Below are 22,812 nucleotides of genomic sequence, written 5' to 3' on the forward strand. Positions count from 1 at the left end.
ATATGCACTGAAAAGCACTGCTTGAATGTGTGAGTGAATGGGTGTAATGTAGTGTGAAGCAGCTTTGAGTGATCATCAAGATTAGACAAGGGTCCAGTATGGATGACTATGACGTGTTGGACATGGAAAGCAATAAGTTTTACTCAGAAAAAGCTGCCTACCAACCTGAGCTCTTGAGGCTCTTTTTAAGGGTCTTACATCCCCCGTTAGTTAGTCATCACTAAAGATCGAACTCCCTGTGAGTTATTCACATCATCTGCAAGTCACACCGAAGTTAATGTGTACTGAACGTTTGTCTTTATGCTATGTTAGACAAATTCTCTGGATTTGTAAGAATGTTGAAGAGTTATCTGCATTAAAATTGGAACAATATAGTGAGCACATTGCAATAGCTGCAGTGTAACTGTTTATTCTTTTATTGCTATATGTTTGATGAAATTAAAAAAATATTAATCACTTAAAAGTCTGGTTTTGGTGTTTGTATTTATTTTGCCAGACCAGACTAAATCCTATGTTGCTCCCAAGTCAGTTGAGTTTGAGACCCCTGGCCTGGTGGTTGTGGCGGGCTCTGCCCCGCTTTCCCGGTGGGCGGCCTGGGGGGGCTCTCCCCCCGTCGGTGGTGGGCCGGCCCCGCCCTGGGACACTAGTGGGCTCTGGGTGCGGGAGGCCTGGACCTCTTCGATCTACCTGGGTGTGGGTTGGCTGGGCCTCTGTCCGTAGCTTTGCTGCCGTCTGCCCTCGGGGGCTGACCCTGCGTGGGGGGATTTCCGCCCCGCACCCCTCCGGCTGGTCTCCTGTGGGGTGGATGCGCGGCCATTCTGGGGGGCGGTGGCCGCGGGCTCCTCCTGCCCTGCACGGCCGCTGGAGGTCCCGGGCATCGGGGTCCTTACTGGCTCGCTGCTGGGGGTTGGTCGGACAATGACTCGGTCCCCCACTCAGATTCCAACCACATCTAATGACAACACCTGCACATTTACACACGTGCGCACTTATGCTTTCTCACACACACACACACGCACCCCACCACACTATAAGATTAAACTGAACTGATATAGCTGTTGCAAACCTGGATAACCTCTCTTGATATGGTCGTTAACGAGTACTAGAAACCATACCTGTTATACAAATGAATATTATGTTCTGTGAAGTATGTTCAGTATTAATTTGTTGTCGTTCATGTTCTGTCTTGTGAAGCATGTTCTATCTATTTTGTAGTACCTTAATTGTTTAGTGTTGTTTATGCTTTGTTCTGTGAAGTATGTTCTGCTTTGTATTACCTTAATTGTTTATTGTTGTTTAGCTTCTGTGAAGTATGTTCTGTCTGCACTGTACTACACTGTCACTGTTAATGTTGTCTGCGCATCTCTCGCATCTCTCTCTCTCTCTCTTCCTCCACCCCCCCCCCCCCTTTTTCCCTTCCCCCGTCTGTCCACTCCCCGTCCCCCTGTCCGGTCCGGTTACCACGATCATAAAACAAATAAATAAGAATAAAAACACTGCAGGCCAAGTATCAGAGACTTGCCCTGCGCACAGCAAATCTGCTTAACACCACAGGGCACGTAGTCAACCATACTACATGTCCCAGGTACTGGGCAGGACAGGTTAAACAAAAAAAAAAAAAAAAAATACTTCCCCAAAGTCCTTCTGCCCTAATTTGTAATAATAATGTGATTCCTCTTTCTGATTTTTATTTGTTTCCCACTGTGGTTGAAGTGTGAAGCACTGGGGTTTGTGCATTGAGTTACACATCACATACGTGTCCCTCTCATGTGTAAACAGAAGCTACTGTCTGATTCTACAGCTGCTTGATTATTTTCATATTCACGTCTATCTATCTATCTATCTATCTATCTATCTATCTATCTATCTATCTATCTATCTATCTATCTATCTATCTATCTATCTATCTATCTATCTATCTATCTATCTATCTATGTTCATCTTACTTTACACTGCATAATAGTACTGTAGTCTTTTGTAGTATTTAGTGTCAATATTAGAGGAGTAAAGAACAATGAGAAACTCTTTATAGACAGTGCCATCTAGTGTTTCATGTTGGACAGCCGTGAAGAATCAACACAACTGTTTAATCTTTTGATGATTTTGAATATATTTAGACATTTACATCTAGAGTGATTTAAATAAATAATAATGTCACCCCTCAAAGGTGGTTTATGTAAAATAAAATCAACATCAACGACAGTGTTTAAAGTGGTTACTGCAATTCCACCAAAACAGCAACACAAATAACAATGTTTCAACTTCACATTAAAAATAAATATAAAAAAAACCCCAAAACATTATACTTTTCTTGTGATGGTTCAGTGAAACTTTCAAAACGTGTATATATAGAATAAAAAAAGTTCATGTAAAATATAATGCAGAGCTATAGTGCTGTGTACTTAACATTGACATGAAGGTGACCCCTGACCTCACTGTGTTACTGATTCACATCCATGATGAATAGAGGTATTTGTTAGCATCAGCTTCTGACCACCAAGAAAAAGAGGGTGTGAATGACTCACTTCCACGATGAGTTTTTAAAGCACTTGTGATTAATGATACATTGATTCCTCTCACCTGAACATGAACAAACAGAACACATGAGCAGAGACACAAGAATATTATTTATTTTAAACATTAAAGGGGTGGTCAATGTTTTTTGAAGATACTGATGCTCACACAAGTCCAGCAGTTAGGAAAAACGGATTTTTGCAATTTAACAAGAGACTCACAAATCAACACCATCTTAAGTCAACAATATGTAATATCTTAAATGTTTGCTGCTTTATTTCACCTTTTATCTCACCAAATGGAAGTTTGTACATCAAAACACACAGTTGTTGATCCAGTGCTGTCACATCAATGAGTACAAATTAGTCCATCTGTGATTTCTGAGCCAAGCATCAGGTTAAAGCACTGCAGTTTGCTTGAGAGAGTTTCAGCCGAATCTTAGAACAGCTCTTGTTTTCTCATAACCACACATTTTAGAGCCTGTCTGAAATAATCAATTTCATACATGTCATTTGTCCTATTTTCCTTTCCTCTCAGTCTTCACATCCTGAAGTTCTCATGCCTTTTTTAACTTTTGAACATGAATTTTCCCTTAACTCAGAGTCCTAAGTTTAAGCACACCTACAGGTAGCGACCATCTGGAGCAAACACAACTTGGAGCATCAAAATATCCATATGGACACATGGAGTTTTCTTAGTTAGGGTTTTCAATCAAATAATAATAAACCACAGTATTATATTATAAAATAATGTAGATATGTAAAGTATATACTGTTTTTGTACATTAATCATTCAGTTGCAAATAGACTCTCGCCCAACTGTGCCAACCATCACCAGAGAAATCAAAATACTTTTCTTTTGCATAACAATTATTATGGACAATAACGAAATGAATATAAACAATCAAATTACAGTTTTTCTCCATTGGTTTGGCTCATTTCCTGAAACAGAAATTAGTCTTACAGTTCAGCACAACACCATTGTTCACCTGGAAAAGCTCATATCTCTCCCAAAATAGTTCACTCATGCTTCAAAACTAAATTTCTTTCTCATATAAATAGTCAGTGCCCCCAAAATGCATTGTCCCTTTGGCATTGTGTTTTGTCGCTATGTCAGAGGACCATTAAAATATCCCTCATGTCCACTGCTCAGTCGGAGCCCAGTCCTTCATTGACAATGGTTACTATAGTAGTTTTTTGTCTAGCTAACACAATACAATTGTGTATAAAACTGAAAAAAAATGTACGGTAAGCGTACCTTCCAAGGTTTGACATCACTGCACTCATACTGCCAAGGAAATTGTAACCATTTTTATTCACACACATAAAGTAACTTCCATACATTAGAATTAAAAGAAAATGTATACAGCACAATATACTGTATAATATAAACATGTAAACAAAAAACAAGGGAAATTATATGTAGCCTACAGTGCTGTAAATAAAGCTGGAGATTCAAAATGAACATTTCTTCACTGGTCGCTGTCATCATCCTCCTTCTCCACGGTCTCTGTTCTACCACCACACAACCTTACTCCTCCTCTTCTTCTTCCTCTTCCTCAAGCAGGCAGTTCCCCCTGTTCACTTGACCAGGTGCCTCCATGTTCAGAAATGACTGGGCCTGGCCAAGCTCTATACATACTGTACATGTTTGGCAGCATTCACAATCATGGACAGCTCAGTCAGGTAACCATCAGTCACCTGAGATATGTGAAACTCCTCCTTCATTAGTCAAGTTCTATTTTCACTTTTCCAAGAGATTTATATATGGTATTCAAGTTGTTAGATTTTTGACTAATTTTGACAATTGAGCAGACTATTGTGCATGTGATAACGTATACATACAGTGAAATGATGCTGACATGTTTTGGAGAGAACAACCATTAGAATGAGAATCAACAATCAGTTTAGACTGTAGGCTGCCTCTACTTCATCATTTGCAAAGATGAAATTTGCAATTTGATGAACTGAAGGAGAAATTGGATTCTGTTGTGAACAATTGCCAAGTGGTTTGGAGGTTTGCCCATGTTATTTTGTCATATCTGTTTCAAGAAATGAGCCAAACCAATGGAGAAAAACTGTAACATATGTAAATAATACTCTCTCAAAATTAAAAGTTCATGGAGATTTCTCAAATATATCAGAAAGAAAAAGAAAAAAATGCACATAAGGAAACAATGGAGTCAAGTGTTTATATTTTATCTGTTATAGTTTGTGCATATACAAGCATCTGGTTTAACATTTGTCTCTCTTTTAATCTGTATAATCAAGTGATTTTGACTAGACCGATACCGAGTATTGTATTGGCTCATCCTGCTTTTCCTTCTCACACCAACTGTAGGCTGCACAACATTTGCTATACAAATAACAATATCAGTTCTGTGAGTCAGGTGTACCCAGATAATGAACTTTGCACCACTGCAGTTCAAATAATGACACAGGTGTTTACCGAGTGGTCCTGTTGAAGGTACAATGGCTTTGCCAGCAGCATGAACCCAAGAGTATTGAAAAAAAAGAAACCTTGCATACCTTCTGTCATAATTTGTCATTTTGCAGATTGACCATTTACAGAACTTCACCCGAGATAGTAAACATAAGATGTCATGAACCTTTTGTAGCTTTAACAAAGGTGGACAGCTAATGATCAGAAACACCTGCACAAAAGATCTTATAGTTTCCTGGGGATTTATATTTATGGTAGGGGGTTGGACATAGAAAGGACATTTATAATGGAGCAGACACAGTGAAGATCTCAGACTATCAGCGGAAAATGGAGAAGAATAGAGCATGGACACTGCCTGTTGTAGTGCTGGCTTTAATACAAGGTAGGATACAAGGATGAATAGAAAATAAAATTTGTGTCACTTATATTACAGGAATTGACAAATGTTGCTCTCTCCCTTATGTTTTCTAGCCTCTGGTGCTGTGGAGATCCAGCCCTCCACTAACCCTGCAGTCGCCGGGGACAACCTGACACTATCTCTGTCTCCTCCCGTGAGTTTGACGGCTGGAAGCTGGGCAGTGGGATCGTCCCTCATCCTCACGTGGGTGGGGGACCAGGTGGCGGACTTTGCCACTCACAGAGGCAGGGCATCAGTCAACATCGTCAGTGGAGCGCTCACTTTGAGCTCCATCACTGTGGTGGACTCAGGAGTCTACATGATGCAGAGCAGCAACCCCACACTGACAGCCAACACTTCAATCACAGTTTTTGGTGAGAATCAGCTTGAGTGGCTCAAAGTCAGGGCTGGGGCTAACACATTCTGGTGGCTTTGTCAATTAGAAGCATTATAAGCATGGTAAAACAGTAGTGCAGTGTTATGTAATTCAATTCATCCATCCATTGTCTACCGCTTTATCCTTCACATGAGGGTCATGGGTCACTGGAACCAATCCCAGCTGACACAGGGCGAAAGGCAGGTCAGGTCCCCAGTCCATCACAAGGCCAACACACAGAGACGAACCACCATACGCTCACACATTCACACGTGCGGTCAATTTAGAGTGTCCAGTTAACATCTACATGTTTTTGGCCTGCGAGAGGAAACCAGAGAACCTGGAGACTCCATGCTAAAAGGCCTTGTTCCGACTGTCATAGGTAGGTAGGTAGATAGGTAGGTAGGTTGGTCGGACGGACGGACAATCAGACAGACAGACAGACAGACAGGCAGGCAGGCAGGCAGGCAGATATATAGATCAGTTTTCTTTCTGTTACGGTTCTTCTGTTGTAAAAAGGTGATCATTGGTTCTTGTTCCAGTCCAGTGATTTTGCTGCTTTTATGATTATGTTTCAAGGCTTGTGATGAATGTTGATAAAAGGTGTGTCACTTATTGTACTTATTATAGTAAGTATTTGTATGACCAACCACCTCGATTGGCTGGTTACGACCCAACAGTGTGTTGAATATATTCTAATTCAAGATGATAGTTTCAATGAGCGTTGAAATATGGATTGCTCTGTGAAGGCTTTGTTCTCTTTGCCTTATTGAACTGTCTGCATAGATAAAAAAAAGGAATCCATGATGATTTAAGTCACCGTATAATATAATCTGAATAGCTGATATATTACCAGCTTGTAATGGTACACTTACTGGCCACTGTATTAATATACAGGAGAAACTTAATAAAGTGGCAGGAGTGGCACCTTCTGCTGCTGTAGCCTGACAGTCAGGGTTCGACATGATGTGTTCAGAGGTGTGGTCTTTCTGGCTTCTCAAACCAGTGTAGTCAATCTCCTCTGACCTCTGACATGAACACGCCATATTTTCTCCTAGAGAGAAGTGTATTACTAAATACACTGAATTGCTGCCATGTGATCTGCTGCTTAGATATTTGTGTTAACAAACAGTTGAACAGATGTGCCTAATGAAGTGGCCAGTAGAGTGAAAATCTCTCTTTTAGTAGCAGTTCATTTGAGTGTACTGAATCACTAGAATCCGTTCATTAAAATGATTTGTTCAAAAGATTTGTTCACCGAATTGTTCAGTGCTTAGCAAGCCCTGCTACGTGACTCAGGGATAGGTTTGGTGACTCCCAAATTAAAATGCATTAACAGAAATGCTTTTTCATTTTCAAAATGAAGCTGCATTTTTTGACTCATAAATAGAATTAATAATCAATATTCCAAACTGCATTTTAAATTTCAACTTCTAGACTGCTTATTCTGTGCCTTAATTAGAAGACAAAGCAAACAGAGAAATGCTTTTTTGTTTCCATGTTCGCCCGCAAAAAGTGTTTCATAATTCAAATGAGTTCGCAATACGGATGGGAGCAGGATAGTGACGTCACTGGCCACTCCCCTTCATCTGGCTCTGCTACACACACTCACAGAAATGAGTGGAGGACCATCGCGGACCAGACTTCTCGGTTAAATATTGAAATGTCAGACATTTCCCTGGTAATTGTCGGAGATTAACCCACGTTTTTAGGATTGTTAAAGTAGTTTTAACCCATCTACAGTTCGGCATTATTGTTTGGCTCGATCCTTGTGTCGGAGTTCTCAGTAGCGCAGACTCCGTTTGACACAAACACACACATGCAGCCGGTCTATGATAAGCCATTTTAACATTTAATTGCTAGGCTGGATATTACAGAAATCTGTAATTCAATTCTTCCTAGTCAAAAAGAACATTTCAGATATCCACAATGACATTCTTCCTATCCACAATTGTCATTTTAGATATCCACAAAGTCACTTTTGCCATTCATGTGTATTGGGCTTTACAGAAACGTCATTCTGGATATCCAGAATGAACATTCTGGATATCTGCAATAGAATTCTTACTAGGAGAAACTCCAATTTCAGATATCTTCAATCCAATTGTTACTAGTCATAATTTTCATTTCAGATATTCAAAATGAAAAACTATTCCAAATATCCAGAATGTAATTTTGAATATCCAAAATACATTGTGACTAGTAAAAATGTAATGTCCGATATCTACAGTTAGAATTATGACACGAAACAATGTAATTGCAGATATCCATAAAAGTATTGATATCAGTTGACAGGTAGCCGTTTTAACATTTAATAGCTAGACTGATATGTATTACAGATATCTGTAATTAAATTCTTCCTATCCAAAATGTCATTCTTCCTAGGACAAATGACGTCACTTCAGTGTGATTTCATTACAATTACGGTAAATGTTATTTTCTAGCATAGGAATTTACATAATTTACCGCGCATTAATCGTTTTTCTTCGATTTTAATGTTTTTATGATCGCAAGAAGCCAAAATTGTGGTCACTATGCATTAGGGTGAAACGCAGTAACAACGGGTAAACGGACATTACTATGGGGTATATGGAGCGGGGGTAGTGACGACGGTGCATGACAATAGGTGATAAGTGGCGACAGTATGGCTGTGGATAGTAAGTTAGATCGACACTCCCCTGGAAGCAGTGGGTGTGTGTGTTTACCTGGGTCTCATTCACATGTAAATGACCAGGCACAAAACCGAGCATTCTGAAAAGGGCTGTTTTGGCAGGTTATTGAACTGCTATTGTGCTTCATCCTTATGATATTTTGACTAAAGGATGACACAGACATGTTCATTAGGGCATCAGGAACTAGTTTAACTTGGGTTAATAGGGTATAATATGGGACCTTTAAATGTAGTTTTGACTAGTACAATCAAAGTTGTAGATATCTTGAAATAACATTTCCACTAGTACGAATGCGATTGCGGATATCTTTATTTCCCCTGGTAATTGTTGGAGATTAACCCACGTTTTTGGGATTGTTAAGTTAGTTTTAACTGATCTACAGTTGTGTAAGACTTTTTTTTCCTGTGACAGCAATCTGGTCAATCAGTCGTCGGCAGTCTGGCGACATCACGGATAACACCTCCTCAGCACAATAGACATGAAAAGGGTAGATGTGTCATCCGCGCTGCTGGCCAATACTGTCGTTTGACACTCCCTCCGCCGTAAGACATCTATACTTTACATATCTATGCTCAGCACGATTGGAAGAACAAGGGGCATGGCCACTGACGTCACTATCCTGGGGCCCTCCGTATTGCGAACTCATTTTGAATTATGAGACACTTTTTGCGGGCGAACATGAAAACAAAAAACTAGGGCTGTCAAAAGATTAACATTTTTAATCAGATTAATCACAGGGTAGCTCTGGATTAATCACGATTAATTACCATTCGTAAATATGCCAGAAAAATTCACATTTTCTCCTTATATTGTTGTAGGAACGGAGAGATAAATAAAGTATGTGAAAATATAAATGTAAAAACAATAAAATACTGTAAATAACTTGTAAAAACCTATACAAACTTAATAAACATTACATTGTCAAGAACCCACATTATAAGACAATATAAATAAATAGAAAAAAATAAAATACTGTAAATAACTTAAAACAAACTACACATTGCACTGTAAATAACTCACATTATAAACAAAATGTAAAGTATAGAAGTTAAATAGTTTTCTTGGGGGAACTAAACCCACAGCAGGAAATTCCTCATCAGCACCTGCTTCTACTAGTTAGCATTAGCGTAAGCATTCTGACGCTAATGTTAGCTGCTGTCTGTGTCCCCGTTAGTTAGACAATGACTGTTAATGTTAGGATTATATCATTATCTGCGCCAGCAGCTCCACTTACAACTGTGTGTCTTTCTTTCTTTTTTCTTCATCCTCTTTTTTTCTTCCTCTTCTACCTGATTGATAACTCCTCTTCATTTTCCTTCAGCTTCGTTTACAACTTGCAGAACGATAACTTCACACAGGTTAACGTGAGGTGGCGTGGGGCCCTGTTAGGGGGGTTTCCTACTGAGATGTCATTGTTGTTTAAGGGGGACGGGGGATGCGGCTGCTCACTGGGGAATTTAGGCTTCGAGTGTCGGGAGCCCCCCTATCGGCTCGGGCCCCATGCATTTGCCCGCCGACTTGCCTGTTCATAAACTGCACATCTACCCGTAGCGCGATGAAAGTGAGAAAGCGTTAATTCCACAAATTAATCATCCTGCGTTAACGCGTTAATTTTGACAGCCCTACAAAAAAGCATTTCTCTGTTTGCTTTGTCTTTTAATTAAGGCACAGAATGAGCAGTCTAGAAGTCGAAAATGAAAATTCATTTTGAAATATCGATTATTAATTTTATTTATGAGTCACAAAATGCAGCTCCCTTTTGAAAATGAAAAAGCATTTCTGTTAATGCATTTTAATTAGGATAATGGTACACATTTGCTTCCATAGTGAACGATTTCACGAGTGATTCACAGAACGCGGCAGTTCCACTCCCGGCCGCCACGATCGCTGCTGAGCTCAACAGAACTAAGAAAGGAACAAATCATTCATGACTGACACAACACTAGTGTGATATTAAATGGGAGGGTTGGACCAGCATGTGTGGATCACTGTGGCAACCCCTAGAGCGGATGAAGCTGAAAGAAAGAAAGTGCTTTCAGTGATAAAAGACTTGGTCATAGGCCTTCTCTGTTTTATATTAAACCGGATTTTCCCTCAGGGAAGAGCTCCAAAGAAGGATCTGAACCTTGTTGAGTAAGCAAACACTATGTGGGTGTATTGGGCATATCAGTTTAACATTGGCCTCTTTATCAGGTGTATGTATGAAGGCATAAAGTCAACAAGGATATCAACAAACAGGAAGATAAGTACGGTTGCCCTGAGGTGCAAAACACAAACACAAATCACAAAACACAACACAAAAGCAGAAAACACAAAAACATTAACTCACAACGCAAACACAAAAGCAGAAAACACGAAAACATTAACTCACAACACAAACAAAAGCAGAAAACACGAAAACATTTTCCACACCTGACCCTAGCAGGGCTCCGTAGGAAACAACGGTCGTTGTTGTTTTTTGAATTGCGTTTCTGTTTTGACATGCACTCCCGTTGTGATGTCTGCTCTTTTGTTTGCTTTTTTTGGCGTTGTGAGATTATGTTGTTGTGCTAAATGTTTTTATGTTTGTGTTTTCTGCCTGGGGCTGGATTCAAACTGAGGCTCTCTGTAGTGTGCACTTTTACTAGGGACGGCAGCTCTACCAAGTGAGCTATAGTGTGTTTTCTGCTTTTGTGTTTGTGTTGTGAGTTAATGTGTTTGTGTTTTCTGCTTTTGTGTTTGTGTTGTGAGTTAATGTGTTTGTGTTTTCTGCTTTTGTGTTTGTGTTGTGAGTTAATGTGTTTGTGTTTTCTGCTTTTGTGTTTGAGTTGTGTGATTTGTGTTTGCGTTGTGAGTTAATGTTTTTGTGTTTTCTGCATTTGTGTTTGCGTTGTGAGTTAATGCTTTTGTGTTTTCTGCTTTCGTGTTTGTGTTGTGAGTAAATGTTTTCGTGTTTTCTGCTTTTGTGTTTGCATTGAGTTAATGTTTTTCGTGTTTTCTGCTTTTGTGTTGTGTGATTTGTGTTTCCGTTTTGGGTTAATGTTTTTGTTTTTTTGATTTGCGTTTGTGTTTTTTGATTTGCGTTTGTGTTTTTGATGTGTGTTGTGTTTTGTGATTTGCGTTTGTGTTTGTGTTTTGCACCTCAGGGCCACTGTAGATAAGTGACCTAGGCAGAGGGGGAGCAATAAAAGTCTTGAGGAGAGAAGCAAGGCGCTTCAAATCAATTACTCAATCAATCTTTATATATACCACTTTTCCTACAGTGCTTTGCATAAAAAACAACAACAAAGAACACCCACCCACCCTACTCACACACATTTGTGGCCAGCCATGACAAAACCGGTCACAAAATATTTACAGATTCTGAAAGTGTGATTATTAAGCTTTCCAACAATGTCTAGCACATGTAAATCGGATAATATTTAAAGAATATGACCACTGCTCAAACTGCTTTAGGGAGAATTTTAGCCTCAAAGATTTACACCTTCTGGGAGCCAAGAGACAGAATCATCACATTTACATAGCACAACCCCCTCCTGGTCTAAGCTGTCAGTGAAACCACACCTCTCTACATGAGCACAGATACAGTCCCTGACAAAAGTATTATTATTATTCATTACATTTCTAGAACACTTTTCTAGACACCCAAAGCGCTTTACAAATGACCCATCATCAATTAAGCCACAGCTGCTCTGGCGCAGACTGACAGAAGCGTGGCTGCCAATGTGTGCCCCGAACAGCCCCTCCGACCACCACGATCATTCATACATACATTCATCCATTGCATGTTTTTTCAAACTGAATAATTCCTTCAAGCTCATGGAAGCCATACAAAATATTAAATATGGATCTTACAGAACCACTATTTAATTCACTGATGTTATGCAACATATTTTTGTATTTGAAGTAAATTATTATTATATTAAATGATCAATCTTTCTTCAGTGAAGCAAATTTATTTAAATATATTAAACATAATTTGGGAGGGTTTTAGCTTTTGTGGCAAAGTGGCGACAGGTGAGAGGAAACGCCACCTCAGGGAATTTCACCCCAAGGAAGTAACTAATTAAAGTAATACCGCCCATGTCAGGGCTCACCCAAGATTGAGCACACCGATTCAAAAAGCACTAGAGATGAGACGTGATTCCACAATTAAACAATTATTTTATTTGCACAATATGGCTAAACATATAATAAGATCATTCACTTTTCTTTTATTACGGTACCTGCACACTCAACCTACTCTACACGCCCACAAACGCCCGGGCTAGGGCTGGGGGTCCTAATGTACACCACATTGATTACCGTAACCATCCAGATGACACCCAAGTGCTGTTGAGGGACCAATGACGGACACCACCACCAGGGAACCAACAAAACAACATGCACAACACAATATAAATATTTAGACTGTGAATCATATGCTGGCCCAGTCACCTGCCAAGCGAGCAGAGAGCAAAAATACTCAGAATACTGTGTCAACATCTAAAAACACACAAAAATCAGCCTGCATATACATACCGGAGAGCAGCAGCGCAGTTTTCCCAACCCGTGAGGAGAGGGAGAGCGAGAGCGAGAGCGAGAGCGAGAGAGAGAGAGAGCGCACAGCTCGATTGCCGTCCACAGCAACTAGAGACCACAAAGCCATTCAGTTACCGACCCAACAAGAGCTACCAGCGGCTAAAGCACAATGTAGCCAGCTTACCTAAATGTACAAAATAAATAGATAAATACACAAATACCCAGTAAATAAATACGCATAAACACACTCAAATAAAAATAAAACTTAAAAAATAAACCAATATTGTTAGAAGTTCTCCTGTTGGACTGAGTCATTCCTTTGTGTTGTTTCCAACTTCTCAAACTCCCTCGATCTGTCAGAGATTTGGGTCAGGGTCAAGGGATGTTTCAGGTATTTTGGAGTTTGGTTGTATGAGTTAGAGTCAGCAATGAGAGCACCATGCTGCAGACAACCAGTCTGAGACCGGGATGGTCACTGAGCAGAGAGAGAGAGAAAGGGGAGGGGAAAGTGCTGATGAATTGTTTACTCTACAGATTCCAGATGATAAACACAGATTACCGAACAGTAATCAAAGAGTTTCTTCTTCCTGATATTTGTACTGACAACACATGTTATTGGTTACAATAACCTTAGCTCACGTTGCCATGTCCTCTTGGTTCCAGTGTGTCTGTATCTGTCAACACTCGCCTCTATCATGGCACTCTGTGTTCTCTGTTTCACAGAACCTGTTCCTGCTGAGTCATGTCACTCATATTTTACTGACCTTGATGGTTTAAAAAATGAATTTTTATCCTCTCTTAGACATTCAGTGATTAGTTACAAGAAACATTAAGAGGAACATGTGACATTGGCCTGACATTTTATAACATGGAATACTTTTATTAAGTCGAACATCAGTCTCAGGGAAGCATTTAATGAATAGCTTTTTGTTAAATGTGCTTATATGAGGAACAGTAGACACATAACACACATATAGATCCAACAGCAAACAGACTGAGGATTTGAAGATTTTAACCCACAACAAGTTTTTATTAACACAAATTCACTTCACGGTTTTGGGAGAAACGGTGTGGAGTTTTATGGCATGCATTATGACAACAAGGAGGCAACTATTATTTCAATAACATATCTATATCATGACACGAGATAATGGTCTGTTGGACATTTTCATATCGTGATACGGTATCTGTGATTATTTCCGTGGTTTTAAAGGCTATTGCATTGATAATCATCATATTTATGATAGTGAATACATTTGTGAAATACAGTAAATATATTGAATAAAAATGACATGGAATGGACAGAATTATATTAAACAAGTTACTTAATAACACTTCCTTAATTCTAAGCCCAATTATTTGCGTTATAGCTGAATTTTACCATATTCATAGTCAATTTAATGTATGTACTTTTATGTTATATTTTATTTTAGAGTGTATTTACAGTATATTGTCACTCTCCTTTGAGAAGAACAAACATCACAATCCATCTGTGTGCAGCTTTATATCCACATATATCTTGTAATTTTCTCTATGGACTTTGGTATGGGACAGTGGGTGGGTTTGCAATCATCAGTTTCCAGTCAGAGTTTCTGTTTGATGGAGAGATGAAGTAGCAAATCCATCCATCCATCCATTATCTACCGCTTTATCCTCCACCGTAGGGTCACGGGGGGTGCTGTGCCTCAGCTGACATTGGGCGATAGGCGGGGTACACCCTGGACAGTTCGCCAGTCCATCACAGGGCCACATATAGAGACAAACAACCATTCACTCACACTCTCACATGCCGGAGAACCCAGAGAAAACCCACGCACACACAGGGAGAACTTGCAAACTCCTTGCAGAAAGTCCCTTGTTCCGAACTTGTTCCAAATGGGACTCGAACCCAGGAACCCGTGTCTTCTTGCTGCAAAGGAAAGAGTGCTAACCACTACACCAACCGTGGGCCTGAAGTAGCAAATATAATCTTTAAAAAAATCACAATTTGAATCTCTGTGGACAGTCATGTATTCAGTGAAAGCAAACGTCCGTCTCAGGGGGTGAGACCAGTGCAGGGACATGACCACTGTCAGTACTAACTATGTGTCAACCACACTTAAAAAAAAACCTGAATAATCACTTTTCGTTGTATCATTGCTTGTGTCCCAACCCACACACCCCCTCCCCACAGAACCTATTTTAAATGTGAGACTAGAGGTGAATCGAACCAACCTCATGGAGTTTAACAGTTTCCTGCTCATGAAGTGTTCCGTCTCCTCTGGATCCTCACCCTCTTTTCTTTGGCTGAATGGCAGCTCTGAGGTCAGAGCCAGTGACAGAGTCCTGCTCACTGATGGGAACACCACTATGAATATAGTCAATGTCACCCGCTATGACCACGGACCCTTCAGATGTGTGGTGTCCAATCCTGTCAGTAATGGTACAAGTGCTCCACAGGACTTAAACATTGTGTGTAAGTAGGCCAATGTTAATTAAAATGTCCATTTGTGAATACATATAATTTATTAATTAATTTGTTTCACCGTTTCCATGTTGTCATTACTATTGTTCTGTCTTTGTCATCTGCTGTTGGGTCTCCCTGTCCTCCCTGTCTCTCTCTCAGATGGCCCAGATCACATGGCCCTCACAGTGAATGGATCCTTATTTGTCGGATCCAACCTGACCATGCTGTGTTCGGCTCAGTCCAACCCTCCAGCTCAGTTTCAGTGGGCCTTCAGAGGACAGCCTGTGAACCAGACAGGTCCACTGCTGGAGCTATACAGCATCAATGAAGACCAAAGTGGTCCATATTCCTGTCTGGGCTTAAACAACCATACCAACATGAACAGCAGTATCACCTCACACATCACAATAAGTGGGTTTGCTAGTGTCACTTTTTTTATTTTATTTTTTAATTAATGTCTCTGTATTGCTGGATTCATTCTCACAAAGTTAACCTTTCACTTCTTTTGCATCTGCAGCATCTGCAGGATCCAAACAGCAGGCAGTGAACATGTGGCTCGTTTCTCTGCTGCTATTGATGCGATTGCTCATCTCCTTGCCAGGCATGTTTTAGAATCTTATGTGCATTACTTTTTCTCTGTCCTCCACACAACCTAGCGTCCTTTCTTCATTATTGACATTAATTACAGTATTTATACACATATCATGTGAAATAAATGGATGAGGCATATCTGCAGGTATTAGACGAGGTCAAATATGAGTCTGCCATCATGATTTCCTAATGGTCAGACTTATTGTGTACCACACCACATCAGTTAAAGGGGACATATTATGCTAAATCAACTTTTTAATCATTTTAATACTTATTATATTTGGGACTCTGGAGGCCCCATCAGCCGGCAAAGTGTGAAAAACTCATGTTTTTGTGGCCCTAACCCTAAGTACAGGAGATAAAATGTGCGATGTTGACTTCACTCATTGGGACGTCACAATGCGCTAAATTCCTGGAATCCTGGAGCTCGGCTTTGTCCGTAAAACACACGAGAGTGCTGGCGAGGGCAACGGTATATGAAAACCGGAAGTCCGCAAAGTCCGTGAAAAGTTCTATTCTTGGCTCCACAGTGCAGCACAGAGTCCTGAACCTGAAGAGGTACTACTAAACCATTCTGAACAGGGCTGTTTTGGCAGGGTGATTGAACTGCTGTGGTGCTTCATCCTTATGGTATTTTGACCAAAGCATGTCACAGACATGTTCATTAGGACACCAGGGAACTAGTTTAACTTTATAGGGTATAATATGTCCCCTTGAAACATACTTGCAAATACTTACCAAAATCTACCCAAGGCAGACAAAGTTAAAAAGATAAAAACAAAACAGTTTAATCTAATGGTGCTAAACAAAATAAAATAAAATAAATGCACACGTAATGAAATGCATATGACTGATACCAAATCTAATCTTTCACAGGTGATGGTGGCTGGGGGCCATGGATGACTTTGATACTGAAATAATTGCAGTTTTATCATAATAAAGCATTCAAACATGTATGAGTACATGATAAAGATTAATAACTGGGCATTCATTGTGACCACATTCACTTTGCACCACTTGTTATTTTCCATTCATGTTGTAATATAATCAAAATGCCTTGTGATTTATAGTGAGATACAGTTTATTATTTATCCTTAATTAAAATGCCACTGTACTTACTGTATTCTGTGTACATTCTTTCACAGATTACATTAACTGCACTTATTAACTGCACTTAACAACATCCTGATTGACTGCTTTTGATTAAATAAATAAGATAAGCAAAGCTGGGAGAAATCCGACATAATGATGCCAAAACTGAAGATTTAATCTGTGGAAACTTAAGCAACTTACTGGAACAGAAAGATTGTCAACTGGAAAACTACACAGGATTTAAGGACTAAATACATTTCAATATGTATTTTCCTATTTCCGTATTATTTTGTTAATACCCATAGGCCTAAAAAATAAGGCCACAGTGTACTATGAATCAGAAAAAAAATACTCAGCATTATGTCATCAGCATGTGATTGCACTTATTTTTCTTCATGTAAGTACAGAATATCCTCGTGATGATTTATTCAGGTTTGTCCAAAGTTGCAAACAACAGAGGTTTACAGTAAACGGACACTCCTTGTTGTGTACCAGTGAAACTTCAGAGTGGACCAGGGCAAAACAAGGTGTGGTGTGGAAAAGGTCTCTGTATGTGTGTGTCTGTGGCACAGAGTGATGTATGGGTAAGCATTTGCATCAAGAGAAAAGAAAGCTGGAGCAATACAGAGTAAATATTTGCAGATAAGAAAGCGGCCGTGACCAAACAATATCACCAGATTTGAATTGATCACAGACGGAATACAGGCTGTTTCACCAAGTTGGACATTTCTCATAAAAAAAGACACTGAGGAGTGAAATGGAGTCTCCTGCTGTGCTTTTCCTGATCTTGGCTTCGATAAGCTTTGCAACAGGTTAGTTCAAATGATTATATACTGAATTACTTTGATCAGAATGTTGTTGTTGTTGTTGTATAGGTGCTCATGTTTAATGATACTCTTAATATTGGTAATGGTTTCAGAATGGTGACTGATTTCAGTGTCTGTTTCTTGCTTTCTGTATAGATCACGTCTACAGTCAGAATATATATGCCTCTGAGAACCCCTTACCTGTGGGCAGCAATGTTACACTATACAGCCCGACCACAGTCACCCTAGGAGTGTGGTTGTTCAACCGTGATGTCATTGTGATGATATTCGGACAAAATATAAGCATTAGCAACGCCTGGAAGGACAGGGTTGCTTTTAATACAACCACGTCATCGTTGAGTATAATGTCACTGTCTATGGAAGACTCTGGAGTGTACACATTACAGGCACTGAATGCATTTGATGGCCAGTTAACACTGTCAGTCCAAGGTAAGAACATTTACTTCATGTTTCATTTTACTTTTTTAAAGTGAAACCTGACATGATACAAATACAATTTAAGCTCAACAAACAAATCAGCCTTGATTGATGTGCAAGCTATTAAAAATAAAAAGACAATGTGGGAGACTGTTAAACTATGTTTCCACCGAGTGGAGCTGTTTAGTTTGGTTCAATAAGGTATAAGGCTATATATTTTTTTTGTGGCATTTCCATGAGGAATAGTACTAAAATAATGGAAAACTTCCGCGAGTAAAACACCCGCAGTCAATTCTCATACAAAGCTTGATGTCTTGTTGAGACGAACAGCAGTGTTGCCAAGTTTAGCGACTTTTGCACTAAATCAGGTGACTTTCCAAATCCTCCTAGCGACTTTTTTTTGTCAAAAGCGACTAGCAACAAATCTAGCAACATTTTAACCAATAGCTACTTTCCCTACTGACAAACAGCAACAAAGCAAGCAGGAAAATAGAGCTGCTGGATCGCCACCATTGTTGTCTGTTGTATTGTTTAATTGCACTGTTATGAAATTATGCTACACAGCCATCGGACACAGCTCACCCCTCGCTGGCCAAGTAAAGGTACTGTTCTCAGTCGAAACGCAAGCCTGACGCAGGGCTTTAACATTCCAAACTGCATCGTGTCGTACTGTATGAAACCCAACTGTACCATAATGGAAACACAATTAACAACATTATTGGTCACTTTACCTTGAGCAGCGGCTACCAGATGAAGTCAGCTTTGCTTGACTTACAAGTTCGGTCACACATCTTTCGTTTTAGCTGTTGAATCAGGTTATAACAATTATGTTATTGTGATAGAAAATGGAAATTATTCTCTTTTTGCATGCATGTTTTATTGGAAAAAAAACACCAAGTATGCGTAAAGTGTATATAAAGATAGCTAAAATCAGAGTTCAACAGTATTTCAGCCAGCAGCTCCATGAAGCTAAAGAAAAATAACTTTAAAAAAAAACATCTCCAATCACGTTTCATAATATTTCTCCCAGATAAAATAATCATATCACCACAGTGACTTCATCGCTGATTAAATATATCATCATATTCAAATATTCAGTCAAATATAGTTTGCAAATATTTGAGGTAAAATTCTCTCTGAGAGTTGGAGTGGATGAATGCAAATCACAGTTCAAGAGCAGCTCAATACCAATACCAATATGTAGTAAGACACCATATCAGCGCAATAACAACAATGGAGGACATCCACCATGTTTTTCCCCCCTGTTTGGTTGGTTTGTGGCTATTTGTCTCGACAAGATGTCAAGCGTTGAAAAACAGTTGTCACCAGGCAGTGATGTTTTTTTTACCTCCCAATCAGCTGACCCTTTCTGTACGATTGGTTATTTTAGTACCATTTCAGGTGGATGCACAAAAATACTGTATATATACTGTATCAAACTGGACCATTCCACTCAATAGAAACACAGCTATACAAAGTGAAAGGTGGGGTCACTGCTACATCTCAGGGCCAACATGCAGCGATGAACAACCATTCACTCTCAAATTCACACCTTACGGTCGAGTGTTCAATTGTGCATTTTTTTTTGGGGGGGGGGGGGGGGGCTTTGGACTGTGAGCAGAAGCCAAATTACACCACATAGAAAACCCATGCACACACCAGGAGGACATGCAAACTCTAGACCTTCTAATTGTGAGGCAACAATGCCACTTCCACTGTGTGACTACATTTTGCTCCCAAATAGAGAGCGCTAAATTGCGTGTGGAAACCTAAAGGTTGTGCCTGCTGCTGGTTTGCGTTTTGCGGGTGACCTACTTAGATTGCCGCCGCAATTGACTACAGGTGCAGAAGTGGTTAAGACCACCCTATTTAAATAAGGATTTTGCGTTAGTCAAGGGTTGACGACATGGAGAAAGAGAAAGCGCAGACTCAGCGGAAGCGCAAAATGAAATTGGAAGCCACTGAACAGACTGCGATGAGCAGATAACTGAGATCGAGGGATATGACGTCCTTGAATTGGCCGTACCTATGTTTCCCACGTCCATAGGACATCCTGCGTCGGTGTGACGGACAGCTCCATCATTACCTGACATGTCAAACAAAGAAAACTATAGACTATGGATGAAACCGTAAAAAGAAAAAAAAGGTACTACACTCTCTGCCTGACTCACCTGCAGCTCACTGAGAGCTGCCAGGGGGCGCTCTGCTGTTTCTCTCAAAATTACACATATGTATATAAATAATAATAATAATAATAATAATAATAATAAATAAATATAGATCACAACCGCAGCCGTGGCTGCTTTTTAGTCCCAGTCCGTCCCTGGTTTCATCTGTGTTCATTCAGTCAGGCAGAGTTTCCATTACGCATGCCAACAGCCTTTGATCTGACATCAGATGCGACGGGACAACCGATATTATCAATGCATAATTAGGCGAATTAAAAGATGACTAGTCTACCATCAACACACTATCAGTGCAGCTGCAGCTGAAGATTCCACTGAAAATTAATTAATTAATTAATTAATTAATTAATTAACGTAATTTCTGGACTATTGAGCGCACCTGAACATAAGCCCCACACTAAAACCACTGAAGTCGTCTTCTTCGGAAGACGACTTCGGACCCGTGTCGGACCCGTACAACCCCAGAACGACTCCGTCAGTCACAGTCTCTCCCTCGCCACTGCTCCCGCCGCCACTCTCGTCCGGAGGTGAATCCGTGCGTGTGCCGTTCTCTTCTTCACGCAGCAGTGCAGCCCCCCGAAGCCCGCCAGTGATCGCAGACTTTTCCACACTGCCCCACGCTGTCAGGATCCACCGGCAGACCCGAGCAAAAGCCGCTCCTCGCATGCGGCCAGCCCCAGTGAATGACTTCTCACCACTGGTCATCCAAGCCGTGTGAAAAAAAGTAGCGGTTTGAAGTAGACTATGTATTTTAAAATTAGATTAAATAAATAAGGGAATACCGGGAATAAGGGGAATATCACCCTGCGGGCCGGATGGGCCATGAACCTGGCATCTAGTAACTCAGGCCCTTATTATTTAAATACAGCTGTTAGTGTTAAATATAACACCAAGTTGTTACTGCTAATTGGATTGGATTTTCAATTGAATCTTTACTGTTTAGAGTGAAGTGTAATGTTTATTTGACCCTGCAAAATTTACTCTATAACTACATCATAAGTAAATGGTAATCATCACGCTCATTACTCATTCCAGTCAACTATTTCGCAATTGATTAAAAACTTTTACAGTAATGTGCTGTAGACATGGAATTAAATTATTTGTTTCAGTAAACAACCACACGGTGGAGTTGTAGCTAGCACCAGGTTTGTGACCCAGTCTGAGCAAGAGCCTTCCTGTGAGTTTGCATGTTCTCCCCATGTGTGGTACTCCGTACAAAGTCCAAGAACATGCAGACTGATACTCTAGATCAGGGGTGTCAACCTTATTTTCACTGAGGGTCACATCAGCATCATGCTTACCCTCAAAAGGACAGATGCAACTGTCCTACAGAATAAATGGAACTAAATGTAACCAAATATAAAGTAAAATAAAGGTAACTACTCCATAACATATTGCTAAATAACTTTCTGTATTTATTACTTATTTAAGTTACAAATATGATGCATTATAGATGTAAGGCACAGGCAAGAAATGTGTTATTTTATCATTTAAAAATCCCTTGTATGGCTTTGTGTGATTGGATTGGTCCATCCACCTCTGAGATCTGCCTCCATCTGTGTCTTGCATACGGATACACTTGACTAATTTATCCCAAAATATGTTGGCCACAAATCTCTGCATGCCTAGTCTGTGATCTATTATATCTCCCCTGCCGAAGTCTATATACATATTATTAAAATGTATTATTCAGCGAGTATAAATAGTTTTGTGTGAGCATTGAGTTAGTATGTGTCGAGTCTTTGGATGGTTCTGGGCAGGACATCATGCAACCACACCGCAAAAATCCTGAACTACTCAAGCTGGGCATACACTATAAAGTTTCAAAAATCTGGTTGTTTAATTCTAACTCATACTGTCTAAATAATTTGTATAATTTCTAGGCTAAAGCAACATTTTATGTGATGGCCACAACCTATACGTATATAGTTTACTCCACCCCCTCCTGCTTTGGCTTGTTTTTGCCTTTTTGTTTGATTGTTTTATTAAAGGGTACCTAATTCTGCATTCTATCAGAAGAACTGGGAGTGACGTCAGAGTTCACTATGTTCCAGCTGAGAAGTGAAGAAGAAGAAATACCAGTTGCGATAACAACCTTCAACATTTTGTGCACGCAAACTGTATAGCAGCATGAATACAGTTAAAAATGTAGTGTGGGTACAGCTGATTAACAGTAACAAATATGACAGAAGTACTATGAGCAGTGAGTTTCTGGGTTGGAAATCCAAGTTCAGGAGGCATTATTGAGTAAAAAAATAAAATAATAATACCCCTGACCTCAGAAAATCTGACTTCTGACTACAAATGGATCACACCAACACACTCTGGTGAGGCTCCTCCCAATGCCTGATC

At 39.9% G+C, this 22,812-nt stretch overlaps 1 protein-coding gene across 1 annotated transcript in view; it reads left to right on the forward strand.

Annotated features, from left to right (window-relative positions):
• Positions 1 to 5,283: 5,283 nt before the first annotated feature.
• The window catches only part of LOC310932259 (hemicentin-1-like), a gene marked incomplete at both ends in the record, with an annotated part of 32,620 nt that continues 15,091 nt past the window's right edge, over positions 5,284 to 22,812 (forward strand). Inside the window, 5 exons of the mRNA XM_083895552.1 lie at positions 5,284 to 5,338; positions 5,428 to 5,727; positions 15,075 to 15,323; positions 15,507 to 15,758; positions 15,865 to 15,948. Coding sequence (XP_083751678.1) covers positions 5,284 to 5,338; positions 5,428 to 5,727; positions 15,075 to 15,323; positions 15,507 to 15,758; positions 15,865 to 15,948 — 940 coding nt within the window. The remainder of the gene's footprint in view (positions 5,339 to 5,427; positions 5,728 to 15,074; positions 15,324 to 15,506; positions 15,759 to 15,864; positions 15,949 to 22,812) is intronic.

This window comes from Microchirus variegatus (genome assembly GCF_963457635.1).
Source record: "Microchirus variegatus genome assembly, chromosome: 1".
Taxonomy (NCBI): domain Eukaryota; kingdom Metazoa; phylum Chordata; class Actinopteri; order Pleuronectiformes; family Soleidae; genus Microchirus; species Microchirus variegatus.